The sequence below is a fragment of the Leptonotus elevatus genome, chromosome 14, assembly GCF_054856555.1.
Source record: "Leptonotus elevatus isolate MCC_2025b chromosome 14, RoL_Lele_1.0, whole genome shotgun sequence".
Lineage (NCBI taxonomy): Eukaryota > Metazoa > Chordata > Actinopteri > Syngnathiformes > Syngnathidae > Leptonotus > Leptonotus elevatus.
Window position 1 is genome coordinate 4,354,893 of NC_141252.1, and position 16,425 is coordinate 4,371,317.

The 16,425-nt window shown below is 42.6% G+C and overlaps 1 protein-coding gene across 7 annotated transcripts in view; it reads right to left on the reverse strand.

Moving 5' to 3' along the window:
- Positions 1-16,425, reverse strand: part of slc4a11 (solute carrier family 4 member 11) — a 56,294-nt gene that overhangs the window by 31,892 nt on the left and 7,977 nt on the right. For 2 of the 7 annotated variants that reach the window (XM_086094870.1, XM_086094867.1), the window contains exons 1-4: positions 14,270-14,458; positions 6,545-6,595; positions 6,096-6,212; positions 773-816 (exon numbers count right to left, since the gene is read on the reverse strand). In XM_086094870.1, coding sequence (XP_085950996.1) covers positions 773-816; positions 6,096-6,212; positions 6,545-6,595; positions 14,270-14,450 — 393 coding nt within the window. In that variant the 5' untranslated portion in view covers positions 14,451-14,458. Of the gene's footprint in view, positions 1-772; positions 817-6,095; positions 6,213-6,544; positions 6,599-14,269; positions 14,459-16,425 lie in introns of those variants that run through there. The other 5 variants (XM_086094869.1, XM_086094866.1, XM_086094873.1 and 2 more) reach the window with 4 other exon arrangements.

Sequence of the window (16,425 nt, forward strand, 5' to 3'; positions counted from 1 at the left end):
CAAAAGGGAGCCTCAGAATCTTTCAAGAGACGCTTGAATGGACAGCCAGATGATTGCGGTTCGATACAGAGCGTAGACATTCCAACCCGCGCTCCCGCCGCCCACCACCCAACCACCACAGCTAACCCCCGGAGAATTGATCGAGGGATTGACAAAAATCCCGAAGACGGGTGGAAGCCCCCGCTGCTCTTTGTAAAACATCAAAGGACATCTTTATGGAAGACATCGTGACACACCGCATTGTCACACTGTGTTTGTTTGCGTGTCTGGAGACGCGGGAGGGCGGCTATTTTGGGCTCTCGTCAACTGTGCGTATTTTTCGGGGGGGGGGGGGGGGGATAACAATGTCTTGCGATTAAAAGCAGTGTATACAACAAACGGAGCTGCTGCACTGAGGATATGCAGGCAAACATTAAACATGCTCATTTGAAGACAACGTGCGCTTAAATGGCGACAAACTAAGCTCAGTTTTCAAGCTAGTTAATAGAAAAGACGTGTTGTCAGAAAATATCTCTTTATATAAGAGCTACATGAGAACATATCGAGTGCGACAGCAGAGCGTCTGGCTTGTCAGGATCACGTTCACAAACGTGCGGAAGGTTGTGCGGCTCAACTTTCTTTTCTTTTTCAAAAACTGATGATGATGATGATGACAGTCCTTCTGTGCGCTTTTCATCTTACCGTTTGCTCCCTTTAGCGCCTTGCCGCTAACGAGCGCTATGCCAGCTAGCTGGTTATAACCCTTTTAATAATGAAGTCATTTGAGGCTTACCCTCCTGGACGTGTTGAGCAGCACGCAGCCGGAGTCGTCGCTCTCTGCACGGGAAGCAAAACAAACCACAATTAGAGAGGATGTTAACCGTCACGCACTTTTAGCCTACCTTGTCACGTTGGGAAGGAAAAACAAGACAACAGCAAATTCACGTGAGTTGTTGCTGACGGTCAGTGAGGTGTGATGAGGTGAGGTGCGATTTGCACATTTATGACCTGGGCCGATTTAATTAACAGCCTGACTTTAAAAACTGATTAACTGCCATTTTCTGACCTAATGTTTGATTTTCTGGCATTATTTAGTAATGAAATCCTGTTCCCTTGATAAGTCCAGTCAAAAAGAAATAAATAATGTTTAGGACAAAATTTATCTTCCTTCTTTTCATTTAGAGCAACATTTTCAAACGAATGGACTGCACGGTAACAATACAGAATAGTCCATTGTATGAGAAGGAAGTAAAAGAGCAGTAGAAGACCCGGTGCAAGCTATGTCTGCCACCTAGTGTTAAGTGGTGATATTACCACTTAAAAATACAGTCGACTCATCCATACTTGCAGTTTGGCACCTGCAGATTTGCATAATTGTAGATCTTTTTTTCAGTATTTAAAAAAATATATTTTGGGGTCGGTGGCTGACTGGTAGCACGTCCGGGTCCAGTGCAGAGTACGTGAGATCGAGTCCGGGCTTCGGCCTTCCAGGGTAGAGTAAGCATGTTCTCCCTGTGCTTGCGTGGGTTTTCTCCAGGGGCTCCGGTTTCCTCCCACATTCCAAAGACATGCACGGCAGGTTAATTGAACACTCCAAAATTGTCCCCAGCGGTGATTGTGAGTACGTATGGTTGTTCGTCTGTGTGTGCCGGGATTGGCTGGCAACCAGTTCGGGGTGTACCCCGCCTACTGCCCGAAGCCAGCTGGGATAGGCTCCAGCACCCCCACGACCCTAGTGAAGATAAGCGGTTATGAAAATGGATGGATGGATTTGGGGGGTATTTTACGATACATTTTTTTAAACATTTTGTTCTATTTTTTGTGGAAAACATAATCATTTTTATTAAAATGTTTTAAAGAATTTTGGGGATTTGGAAAAAATTTAAAATACAATTATGATTTATTTATTTTTAATTAATCAAGGGGCCCATCAGTGTGTGGTCGGGCATAGTTAGTAGTTAATTTTTTTGTTTTGTAGTTTACGATACATACAAAAAAAAAACTTGCCCAGTTTTGTGGAAAATATAATTAATTTTTATTAGCGTTTTTTTGAAGAATTTTTGGGGTTTGGAAAAAATATGGGGGGGAAAAAAGAAAATGATTTATTTATTTATCAGAGTGTAGTCGGGGTTCCATGTAGCCCTCGGGCCGCCATTTCTCAAATGTTGATTTTTTATTTTTTTTTTACATTCAAAAATAAAAATATTTTAAACAATATTCAGATGATCTTTCCAAATTTTGGGAACAAAATATTAGTTTTTTTATAACCCCGATATTTTCTTTATCTATTATGCTATTTTATTTGAAAAGGCAAATGAGACAAGAGGCGAAGTATAAAAATAGCTCAGGTGAATGGGTCAAGACTTTCCATCATGCCTGCAACTGCTGCTCGAGAGGACTTTCCTCAGCAAGCAGGACCACAAAAATAACGCCAATTAAAGCAAATCCGGTTAGTGAAGTGAAGACGAGGAGGAGAACTTTTCCTCTGAAAAGCGAAGAAGGCGAGGAGGGATCGTTGAGACGCGAGGCTGCTTCTCCGATAACGCTTTTAATCTGCACGTGATTCCGAGCTCTGCGGCGATAGAAGACAAAAAGAAAAAAAAAATCCGACGACGGGGGGAAAACCTTTCATGGCGTTATATAACGGCGCTTAGCGTCTAGCGCGGGGGACAACGTTATTAGCTTTTGCGCGGGCTTTCCTCCGTGGCCTGTCGGGGAATCAATGGGAGCTTAAGGAAGACGTCGCCTCTGCTGCGTGACCTGGATGTTTGGGGGTGGGGGGTGGGGGGTTGGGTGGGGGGGGCAGGGGTGCACGTGGACCGGCTGGCCGACACCGCGCTCTAATTGCTGTCAGGCAGCCATGCTAAGAAGATCATTTTTACATCCATAAAAGAAGACGATTAGCGACACGCCTCTGCTGATGTTAAGTAATCCTTCTTTCTTTCTTTTTTCTTTTTTTTAACAATCACGACGATGGATGGTCATCAAAAAATCCCACATTTATACTAACTCCAACTTCATACTAAGTCTTCATAAGAACAATGACATAATATGAATCTCACTTTATATAAGAAAGTAATTTTTGACATTACACACTACTGACTGTTGACACAATACTGATGCAGTATAATAGCTTACTACTACGTTAACTCATTGACTGGCAGCCATTTTCACTGAAACAACCCCCTTCGCTCCCGGCTGTTTTACTGGATTTTGACTGATGTTGCACGGACCACAGAATATTGTGTTCTATTGCTATAAAAACATGGAACCAACCAAAAGAAAGATTAGTTTCTTCTTTCTTCAGGAAAAAATATATATTTCTATTTGTTTCCATTTTGCTATAATTATAATTAAGTTTCATCATTATTCACAAATCAGTTTAGAACTGTGGATAAATGATCTTGTTTGCAACATGGCCCTGGGTGATCTCTTATACTCTGCTGCCACCTGCTAGTCGTTCTTACCAAGTCTTCACCCGTTCCCTGCAGTTGAGAGGCTGCCTCAAAGCCTTCTGTATGCTCTAGCATAAAACACGTGTAAATACGTCTTTGGGACACTGAAAACTTTTAAAATAGAACATATTTGTACGTTTTGGGGAGCAAATGAGTTAATGGACTAATTCTATAAGAATTGACAAGTGACACAATACACTTCTACTTACTCCTCACGAACAACTGCCTCTACTAACTCTCTGGATGGACTATTGACATAACACATACTAACTCTATAGAAGCACTGACTTCTGACATATGTTAAAAATCACTTCGATAATGACAATACAGGCACACAATACACTTATAATAATTTAAAATAACTTTTGATATAATAAAACTTATACTGACTTCCTACATAGGAGATTGAACTTAATGTTGCACTAACTCTACAAGAACTAACTAATGCTATAATACGGTTATGCTAACTTGATCTACTGTAGGGCCTCATACCAACTCTTTACAGAAACCAATTACGGCCATAATACACTTACATTATTAACTCTATATAAGAACAAATAAGCACCAAAGTATGCTGCTACTAATATCTATTGATTGTATGAGATCTACTGACTAACATACTAACATACTATAGACATAGAATCATCGTTGTCATACACTTAAGCTGACTCTAAATAAGAACTAATTACATTATTAACTCCATATAAGAACTAACTATTGATATAATACAATATTAACTCTATATATGAACTGACATACTGCCATACATTTACCTGAACTATATCATAAATACTGACATAATAGCTCATACTAATGCTATAAGAACAAATTATTGACAAAATACTAACTCTATGTAATAACGTATCTACTGTTCATACTAACTCCATATATGGAGCTGTCTAGTGACTGAACAAACGCATCAAATAAGGAGACGAAAGCAATCCTATCATAGTTCGCCGGACATTTTACATGATGAAAAGGAATATTAAGTCAGTCGACTTTGTCCCGTTCAAAAGGAAAAGCGGGAGATTTATTCACGCGTCGACCTTTGGGTAAACAATAAATCTGCGCTCAAGCAAACGACGCAAGAATGACGACTCAATCATATTTGACAAAATGATGAGTCAATAATATTTGACGGCGATGAGGTTTAACTACACGCGTCCTCACGTCCTGCCTTTGACGTGCCGCCATCAATCTTGGACATGTGATGTAGCGTTAGCTCGCCCGCAGTTAAACACCCAGCAGACGCCGCGCACGTCGGCGTCGGAAAGGTCGACATGGGGAAGGAAAAAAAAAACGAGGGGCAGCAGAAAGGTAACAAAAAATCCACAAGGGGGTTATGACCATCATGGATTAGGGGAGGCGGCCTTTACAAATCCCCAGAGGTCACATGACCCATCACAAATAATCTTTTCCTGCTGAAATCAATGAGAATGACATTAATCTGTTCCAGCCTTACGAAAACACACACCTTCGATTTTTTTCTTTAATAAGAAAAAGAGCACAGAGTCTTGCACTGATTGCATTGGCACCACAGCGCAGATGCAACACTGCACAATCATGACTTTGGTTATTGTGGCGAGGACGAGAAGTCACAGGGACAATCTTTTACACTTGTGTAAATATTTTTGAAATGCCAGAAACAAAAATGATCGCAAATTTGAAGCTTGTGAATGACGGAAAATCGACTCCGAACGCTATCAGTGCTCAGTGCCTCGTTTTTGAGCTGCGTGCGTCATTTTTCTTATTTTATCCAACAGCATATCGTCACATTTGAAGCTGGCGGGCGTCTGTCGCTCTCCGGGTGCACCTGGGACCGTTGCCGTGGCAATTGCTGACCCGGGAGAGCGGGGGGCTTCCCGGGTCCAAATGGTGTGCACCTGCAGCCGAGAAGCCCTCAACACCTGCCATCCCATCGCCATGGAAACAGTGCAGCAACACCGCGGGAAGGATGTCAAAAGTTGTTTTAATTTATTTATTTTTCAAGACGGATGACACTGAGCCTCGTTTAGCATTAGCGTTTAACGTAATTAACGCTGTGTGTGTGTGTGTTTAATTTTTCTACAGTTACAGTATATTTGCACACAAAAAAGGCACACTTCAGATGCTGACCCACATAGTCCTGCTAATTTTACTAGCGTCAATCAGAAGATGACGACAAGCAGTCCAAACAACTTTAAAGCGCTTCGCCAAGGCCAAATGTTCTAAATTTGGATGTAACGCATCAGGATTACACAAAGAAACACCTCCTTGGATCACACTGAGCGCGAGCATCTGAAGCATGTTAGCATTTAGCATCTCTCGTGGTGTTACTATTACCAAATGAGTTAGCATTCTAATATATGTTGACACGTCTGAACGACTGAGTTGGCCTTCCTGAGTGCGTTATCGTCTTTGAGAGTGTTCGGACGTACATGTGAGTTAGCGTCTCGAAATATGTTTGTCTCTGACTAAGCATCTTTCAGTGTGTTAGCATCAGTAGGTGATTAAGCAAGTTTATCATCTGTTAATAGTGTTAGCATTTTGAACGGCGTAAGCATCTAAAAATGTGTTTGCATCCCCAAATGACTCAATTCAGTCCGTCTCTAAGTCATTTAACATCAGCACAACTGTTAGCATCTCTGAGTCGGCGGTCATTATGATGTTAGCATTTTTGACCTGGTCCAGGGGTGACCTGGTTGTCGTAAAGATGGACGTCGTCTGCAGAGGTGATGGGCGAGTCCTGGACCTCCTCTGGGCCCTCGTGCTCCTCGTCCGGCTCCACCTCCCTCTGCTCTGAGGACACCAAGACACACCGTTAGCATTTTTAGCACTTGCAGGTCACATCATTGCTCTCCAGCACGTTTTGTTAGCATTGTTAGCACTAGCTGGTTACTTCTAGAACCTTGCCATCAAGCTTTAGCGATAGCAGGTCACCTAATTAACTTCCTTTACATTTTGTTAGCATTTTAGTTGTAGCGTGTCATTTCATAGCCTTTCGTCATGACATATTTAGTCTCTGTGGCTAACAGTGTCATCCGTCTTTGTTGTTACATTTGCTTTGTGTCTGTTACGTTGGCTTAGCATGTTGGTGTAGCGTACGCGAGAAAGTTCCGGTCCAAACTCACCCATTTCCTGAAAGTAGTACCCATTCTTGGACATGCCACAGGGAGGCGCCTCTGCCGGAAGAAAGAAAGAAGACGTCAGTCACGTGACCGAGATGGTGACGCGTTACGTTGCGATAACATCATCGTCGTCATCATTATTAGCATCATAATAGAAACCAAACGGCAACAAGACGCTTAGTGCGGCTACGATATAAATACGCTGCAAAATCGCGACCACACAGCAATTGCGCCATCATTGCGCCATCACAAAACGATCATGATGGTCATTAGCTGGATAATGGATAGCCAGACCTCACCGACAGACGGTACTTTCACACCGCGGGAACCAATTCCGGAACTTCTCTATGTACGCTGGGAGTTCGTGCAATCCCCTTCTTCACGCACAAAAACGGTTGGTGGTCCGCGAGGTTACATCAGTGACTACCTTAAGTACGAACAAGACCGGATGCTCGTTGTCTAGCTTACCGGAACACAAGGGGGAGGGCTGTGCTCATGAGTCCTGATTGGTTGATTGAACTTGGGGAAGGAGGGTGGGGGGTGTTGCGCAGCTGCCATTAACCAACTGCTAGCGTGGAGCATACAGTGTACGGTTGGGCTTAGTGCTGTCACTAGCAAATCTTTTCAAATCGATTATTCATTACATTAAATAATCAAGTTGTGGCCCCCTACCCCAAACTCAAATTTATTTGAATATTATATGTATATAAATAACACCAACAAAATTAGCCTAGCCTAAACGGTTAGCAATCGCGATCAGCAATCGCACGCTAGTGATTACCACCATCAGGTAAATAAACCATTTAGTTCACATCATCTACAATCGGGTCTTAAAACTCACTTACAGACGATGCTTCAACATTATTCCATGAGTAAAGCTAACTGTTAGCTACATCACGTCAATAACTTCCTGTTTCTGTCTTCTTCTGGGCATGTTTAGTGCATGACTGCCTTCTGAGGAAGCCGGCAGTCGTCGCCGAAACCAGTCAAGGTTAAGCACAACTTTTTTTTGTCTTAAGAAAGAAAAATCACAGGAAGACTGTTCGGTGATGACGAATGCCTAAAAAAACGAGTGGCAGGTTATATTTTGGAATAATTACAGCCCAAGTGCTTTTTGGGATGGGGGGGGGGGCTCAATGTGCTGTATTGTCTTTAATAAAAACCCACTAAGTAAGTAAAAGCATTTTTTAAGAAGACAAATGACATCTTCCATTCGGCCAGGAAATGGCGCAGACGAAATAAAGATCAGATCACTGCCGCAACTCTGAATCGCCCACAGGTAGTATCAGATTCAGGACTGTGGCTGTGTGAAAAGGAACAGTGAAAAACCGGGACCGGGGTGTGGAACTTAACAGCAGACACTCAACTTCTTCTCCAACCCTGTTGGGTCGAAAGCCATTGCATACGACGATTATTTTTAGACCTCACACTGGCATCATTGAACGCAGCATACAGTGTCGCGACGTGAACTTTCACGCAGCTTTGGTACGACAGGCGGATCTTTTGTGTGAAAGTGGCTCTCTAAAACACATGTCTATATGTTGTGCTGCATATCTCAGCTACTTTTCCAAACTGAACACAGCGTAAAATTATATAGAACGTCCCCTTTGGCGCAGAAATAAATCTTCAACCGCAAAGTAAGGTTGCAGCATACAACTTGAACTGGAGGCGTTTACAGCAGTCAGCTGGAGACGAAACAAACATCAAAAACAGGTTTCTACCACAAATCTTTACGAGGGAGAGCTGAGTTTATTAGGGTGTCTACGAGATTTTTTTTTGTGGGGGGGTGGGGGGGTGGAGGCAGAGCCTGCGGGCGCGCTTGAAGAGAGGGAGTCCCCCCCCCCGTCCAGAGTGCACTTGCATTTTTGCCCGTTTAAGTGGGGAAGCCACGTTTTAGCCTCCGGCAATGTGAGAGCGCTAACACGCTAACTACATGCACGAGCTGCACATGTGGGGAAATGTGCTGGCATGTGGAGTCAGGTGTTGAAGGTATGAACAAAAAGAACGCAGGGCTCACACTGCGCAAATGGTGCACAGGTTTCAATGACGGGACAAAATATTAGGTACAACGACTTTCAGTACACATTTCCATGTCAATATTGTTAACAGTGTTTCTTTTTGAGAGGTATTCATTAGCAATGACGATCGCGATCATAGCCGTTGGTTTGTTCATCTGCAGGATGACACAAAAAAAAGTTTAGTGGAGGGAAAATGTGTCAAGCGTAAGCGGAGATCTGGTTTAAGTTCAGTTTTGCACAGAAATGACATGTACAGGAAATCCGCCCTCTAATGCGGGTTCGCTACCACGTTATCGAAACTTAAAAAAAATAAAAAATACAGTTCCTAACTAAGTTTCATTTCATTGGAGTGTAATTCCACTGTTGACCACTAGATGGTGGCACATTACTTAGCCACTGTACGTTTGACTAAAGAAGAAGATTGAAAACAGGAAGTGCAGCATTGCAGCTCACCCTCGTTTTTTGCTGAAGGTTTCATGTCAAGCATGCTTTTTGCGCCTGCAGATGTATATATTTGGGCGTCATTTATGTTGTGAGACAATAAATTGATACGTTTGTAAAAAAACAAAAAAAAACATGGTTTGTTTACTGTAAACCCACAAAGGGATTGCTCCACTGTTTGTAATGTTTTTGTGTTACTCGTTGCTCTTGCTCTCACAGTAAATGTGTTTGTATTATTTTAAAAGTGTGTTTAAAGACCTTAAAAAAACACAAGCGCCAAATACTATTAAAACATGACGAGGGTGTATTTAAACGTTTTTTTCCTATATTGTGAATTGAACCTTTCTTGACGCACATGATGTAATTTAAGAAATCCCTCAAGCATTCACAGCATTCCCCTTTTCTACATTTTTCAATGACACGCGACACAATTGCGAATTAGCGCACGTGCAAACAAAAGACGTCGACGGCTGTGCGGTTGCCACGGCAACGACCGGGACACATTTCTCACCAGTTTCGCACCCAGATGCTTTTGAGGCCGGCATTTTTCCGGTTAAGCGGCTCCCTCCTGTTGTTTTGACCAGCTTAGCGTGGCTACCTACTGTTTTACTTGACAACAACAACAAGTGGAAGCGGAGAGCTGCGGTTAGATTTGAGCACTGGGTGAGCGCCGTATTATTTGATGGATGTTTCCATCCCAACAACCTTGAAGTGCCGTGATTCACCGCCGACGAGCAGAAGGGGAAAAAAGGAAGAAAAAAACTTTTGTTCCCGCCAAAGTGTCATTGATTGTTCGACAGCCTTGCAGCTAACGCGAAGATGTACGTCTGCGTTAATGTATTACTTTTTCAGCCTGTAAGAAAAACATAGTGTCCTATTGTTATTACGTTTGACTGTAAAAACAGTTTTTCTTCTTTTTGAACTTGTATGACAGCTTAAACGGTCAAAGAAGATTCCAAATGTGAGCCACGAGTGCGATGTGAATCACCTTTACATTACGCCTTCATCATTAGTAAAACTGAGTGCCCTATTGTTATCACAGTTGACTAGAAACAGTGGTTTTCTGTTTTTGAGCTTGTCATCATTAAAGTTACAACTGAATTTCATTTTACCATAATAACTTGTCGCGATGTGCTGTATAGCCTTCGTATTTTTCTTCTTTCAACAGCCACAAGAAAGCCCGGGGGTGGGGTGGGGTGGGGGGGGGGTCATATTTTTATACTAAAACTGAGCTGCTGATGTGACATCACTCGAGAAGATGAGCTGAACTTCCTCATAATTAGCAAAACAAGTCCAAAGAACCTTATTGTGCTTTCACAAGGAAGAAAAATGTTGCCATACACGCGCACATTTCAGCTTTGATTTGACGTCTCATCTTGTTTCGAATTTCGTTTTTTGCAAAAGTTGCGCGGCCGTCCCACTTCCTCGCTGTGCTTTTTCTTCTCCGCGTTTTCGCTTTTCTTTTGCACACCCAAAGTTACATCTTGTACACTGCGCACACACGCGCGTGCACGTTCCGTGCAACGTGCACGTTCCGTGCAACGTGCACCGCACATGACAACATGCGACATTTTTTTCTCCTCACGGGAAGGAAGGCGGCGCGGCACAAATGAAAAGCGGCAAGCGGGGGAGCGGGTAGGGTTTTGTGCTGGTAGGGTTTTGTGCTGCGTGGTGGTGGTGGAGAGAGAGAGAGAGAGAGAGAGAGAGAAAGAGAGAGAGAGAGAGAGAGAGAGAGAGAGAGAGAGAGAGAGGAGAGAGAGAGAGAGAGAGAGAGAGAGAGAGAGAGAGAGAGAGAGAGAGAGAGAGAGAGAGAGAGAGAGAGAGAGAAAATCGCAACAGAGGCAAGAAGACGCTGCTGGCGCCTGGATTTAATTGAAGTGAGGCAAGAAGAGAATGTGTGAGCAATTAGCAGGAATTCCCTCGCCTTGGCTTGCACAAACACACACACACACACACACACACACAAGCCTGTAAGCACACTTGTGTCGGGTCACATAAAACCTTTATTAGCAGCACAGGCAATGTTCTAAGTCACATTTTTAATACAAGCATAAAAATGAGTTAAGCACCGTTTACAGTCAAATGTAATAACAATAAGACACCCAGTACTATGATGACTACGTTGCAGTGCAACGTTTAATTACTGTACGTTTGAATTGCACGTCACACCTCAAGCATAAAAATTAATTCACCACTGTTTATAGTAAAATGTCATAACAATAAGAAATTCAGGCTTAACAGTTATAGTGCAGTTTAATTACATTAGACTTGTGCTTTACGCATCTCTTTTTTTTTAGATTATTCACTGTCAGTGTAAAAATGAGTTAGCCATTGTATATAGTCAAATGTAATAACAATAAGTCTTAACTTTAATAACAAAAGTACAGTGTGAATTTCATTTAAGTTACACTTACGCTTCACACGTCTTAGTTTAACATTCTTAACTATCATACATGTGGAAGTTAGCACAGTTTGAGGTCAATTGGAATAACAATAAGACACTCAGTCTAAACTAGAATGACAAAGGTATAGTGCAAAATTTAAATAGTTTTTTTAAAACATTGTTCACTGTCATAAGTGTTCAATGAGTTAATCACTGTTTATAGTCAGATGTATAACAATAAGACACCTAGTCTTTACTATAATGACTAAGTTGTAGTGAAGAGTTTAATTACTCTCCAATTGAATTGCACTTCACACCTATTACCATTCTTAACTGTCATACAGCATAAAAATTAGTTAACCACTGTTTATAGTAAAATGTAATAACAATTAGACACTTGGGCTTAACTATAATGACAAAGTTATAGTGCAGTTTAATTATATTATTATTATATTCTTCAACTGTCATAGTGGTAAAAAAAGTTAGCCATTGTTTAAGAGTAAAATGTAATAACAATAGGACACCCAGCTTTAACTTCAATGAAGGTGCACTATTAGAATTTTATTTTTTAAGGCAACGTCGGCAATCGCAACTCCTAGCGCAATTTCCGCAACAAATTTCCGCCAATTGCTTCAACTTTTCTGCAATTTAGTCAACCCTCACACTTTCCCACAAAACTTTTTGACATTTGCGTCGGCGGCTCGATTCTGGACTGAAAAAACCAAAACATCGTTTTTTTTTTTTAGTGCTATACAATTTTTAAAATACGCTAACTGTTGTTTGTCCATAAATGTAAAAACATTAAGACACTCGTCGGTTTTAACTTCAACGATGTCAACTGTCCAAATTGGTCATTGTTTAACCACAAAAACTTGAGCGCACGTCCGTACTGAAAGTGTGGTGCGTGTGTGTGTGTGGTGTGTTTTTCCCCCTCTTTCTGATGATGCAATTTCATGGATGTGTGTGTATGTGTGCCGCTTTCTTGTCTCGTCTCTTTATATTTCGTGTGCAATATTTGCATGTGATGTGTGTGTGTGTGTGTGTGTGTGTGTGTGTGTGTGTGTGTGTGTGTGTGTACGCGCGCACAGATGGCTGCTCGCCCGGCTTGCAGTGTGTGAGAAGCGTTGCCAGCGGTGAATACTGATCAGAGATCAGTGTCACGTTGACACGCGCGCACACAACCAAATTATTATACAGTACACACACACACATGCAAATATACGCACAAAAATAAAGCGACGGGGACATGAAAGCGGCGCACAAGGTTCGTATGCACACGCACACACATCCATTCGAGTATGGCCATAACACACACGCACACGCACACGCACACACTGTACAGACGCTGACGTGTGTGCTCGACAGGTGACAATGTGTGTGACGTCGTGTCACGACTCACCAGCAGGTGGTGCTATCATATTTATATCCATATACTATAACATACATATTGATGACGTATTCAAAGTATAAAAACAAAGTGGAAATATGGCACGTGTGTAGATGCGTGCGTGTGTTTACTAGCAGTGACCTTGACAGAGCGTTCGGTGACCTTGCGTGCGGTATGAACGCCACGTGTTTGCGTTTGACGTGTCCCGTTAACTTGATGGGCGGCGAATGATTTGACAAACAGTAACGTCTTTTGTCCACTTGGAGTCGCCACCCTCACTTGGCACTATCTGTGACTTTTTTACGGCTTGAAAAGGCGGAGCCCGGCTTGGTGAGTGACGTGGGTGTCATTGGATGAGAGCGTAAAATTGACATTTTATTAAAAACACATTTTTTATACAAAAATAAAAAAACTAACAAACATCATTTAAAACACTAAAATAATAATAAAAATAATTAATAAAATAAATACAAAATATATATATATTTTTAAACTTAATTAAAACAATATAATAACAAATAAATAAAAGGAAAAAAGGAAAAAGAAAAAACAACAATAAACCAATAAAATAAAAAAAATATATATATATATAAAAAACAATTGTAAGTAAAAATTTACATCTTACCACTTATCACTTGTATGACCCGTTACGCATGTTCAACACCGTGCATCCTCACAGGTTCGATGAAAACGACGACTTCCTCCCTACGTTCCGACTTTTCAGGCGTTCCTAACGACGCGGCCGAGCTCAAGGGGACTGGAGGTCAAGACCCAAATGCGGGCCCGTTGGGTTAGCGCTAACGCTAATGCTAACGCTAATGCTAACGAGAACGTCTGAGATGCGCGGTTTGAAGCGTTTTGAAGCTAACGTGTTGGCGCTCGCCATTAGCAAATAATATGCAAATGAGCCACACACGCGGGCTAATATTCTGTCATATTATCCCGCAGGTGCGCACGCACTCGTAATCCTCTCACACACACACACCACACACACACACACCACACCACACACACACGCGCGCGCACAAACTAGCTTTGGTGGTGGCTTGCCAGACAAAACCGAAGTGAGGAGGCAGACGCATCGCACCTCTAAATTGACTCTCGGTGGACACACACACACAACACACACACACACACACACACACACACCTCAATACACACACTTACACACAACACAAATTTCAACACACACAAAACACATCCACACAAACACAACATCAAGACACACAAGACGAGTTATGACAACAAGACAGGGGGGGGGTAACAAAAATGTGTGCATGCGTGTGTGCATGTGTGTGTGTTGGAAAGTCAAACATGAGTCAGTTGCACAAATGGAGCGAAAACAACAAACATCTGGTGTGGAAGTGCGCTAAAAATGTGAGGTTAAAAAAAAGGTAAGGGGGGGGGCAGAATAGGAGGGAAGGGGTAGGAGGGGGGTTTCTCTCTAGGAAGGGAACCCCAAGGTTCTCCCCCATGAAGGAGGCGCCGCGTTGACTTACCCAACGGCACGAAATGAAGAACTTTGTTGGTCTCCATGGTTGAGCGCGTGGCGTGAAAGTGCGCCTCCTCTTTCCGACGGAGCGACCGACCGACCGCCTTCCCTCCCTCCGCCTCCCCCCCCCACCGGCCCACAGTCAACCCATCATGGTGCCGTTTCTCTTCTCCTCCCGCGCGCGACATCACCTTCTCGTTCGCTCAGCTCCGACTGACGCGCGCGCGCGCGCGGCGCGCTCAGTGACTCAGCCCAGACAGACGCCCGCCACTGACAAGACGCTCGCCAGGTCCTAGTGCCTACGCCCTATCAATGCCTTCGCTGCTGGTCCTTTCCGCCAGCGTTGCTTGTTTTTTGTTGTTGTTTTTTAAGTTAACAAGCCACAATATTTGAGAATCAAGTCATTTTTACAACAATAAGTCATTAGGGATTCAAATGGATAATTATTTTAGGAATCTATTCAAATTTGATTAACCGATGAATCGGATAAAAAAAAAAGAAGTCATCCCTTCATTGAAGAACAATATTTCAAAAGGACATGAATCGATTAGAATTTAGAAACTGAGTTGGTCCGTCAGAAAATTGACAACATTATTTATCATCTTTTTTTCCAAAGTAAAAGCAAATATCACAAAGATAATCAGCCCGATTCCATGGAGGACTACAGGAATCTGAGAAAATGTATTATTTTTATTTTAAGCGATTATGTGACCTGGGGAACATGGTTTATTATTTTTTTTTTGGGGGGGGGGGGGCCTGTATAAGAATAAAGTTTAATTGCACATCCACTACAGTAGGTGGTAGTGGTGCTCTACTGTATATCACAACTTCATTCAAAAAAACTTTATTCATAAAAATGTTTATAAAATCATTGCAGCTAATCCTAAAAAGGAAATCAAACTTAAATCAAAGCAAGTTCGAGTTGATCAACATTTTCTTTTAATATGGCGACATTTGTTGTACTGAATTTGGTGTTAATGTCAATGGTGAGCCTTGGTGGAGGTCTTCGTTCTCCTGAGCGTTGATTTAAGACAAGTGTGAGGTCAGGACGATGACGCTTATTGCTTGACATCATGACCTTCATCTGCTTAAAATGATCATTATCGATCATGCTGAGAGTGAACAACAAGCCTCAGCTCACCTTGGAGGAGGTATCGGAGCGTGAGGGATGTTTGTTCAAGGAGGCGCGCGCGCACACGCACACACATGCGCGCCAATGCATCTGGGCAACGTGAAGCGACAGGCACGCAGGCTCGGGCATCCCGCGTTGGCAAGTGCGCCGCCTTGGAGGGTTCCGCGCCGCCGCCGTGACAGGTGGCCTGCTTTGTGCGGCCGCTTTATTAGGTACAACAACTACATCGACGAATGCGCATTTAAGGAGATATATATATATATGAAAACTTAAAATATATATATTTTATTGTACATTTAGAACAGGTATCAAATGTGCGATTAATTATGAGTTAACTATTGAAGTCATGCGATTAAAAAATGTAATCACCCGACACCCCTAATATATATGTATATAATAGATATGAATATATTAATACTAACCCAACAACATGTAAAAGCTTTGTAAAGCCCAAACGATTCAAGCTAAATCACTTAAAAGAAAACAAATCAAACAAAGTAATCATCAGCAAAGTCAAAGCGATTTCCACCTGGTATGCGTCGTTCACAAATCGTAGTTCAGTTTGTTTTTTCCAAATGTTTCCTGTCATTTCTCAACAAATTTGGGGCCACGTGTGCATATTTCGGATCATTTGGAGCATGCGGAGGTGAAGCTTTGCCACCCGAGTGTTGATTCCCCTCCCGGACGCCGACGCGGACGCCTGCTTGCCAAAGGTCGCTCATTTGCATACGTCTGCATATAGAAAACGGCCGCCGGCCCCGCTTTGCATTTTGGACCGTTTAGCGCCGCCGGGGCCCGTGCGTCACCGCGTTAGCGTTAGCTAGCCGCGTGTCGGAACGCGTCAGCCGCATGCGCTACCTGCGAGCGCTCGTTTGGCCCGCTCTTGACACCGCCCCCGCGCTCGTTGCAACGCAAATGTGTTAAGCAAACATTTGAAAGCGCAACAAAACATCAAGTCTGCGTTAAAAACAGTTGAAGATGAAAAGGGAAAACATTTATAAAATGGTAAAAAATCAAGTCATGGTTTTCAA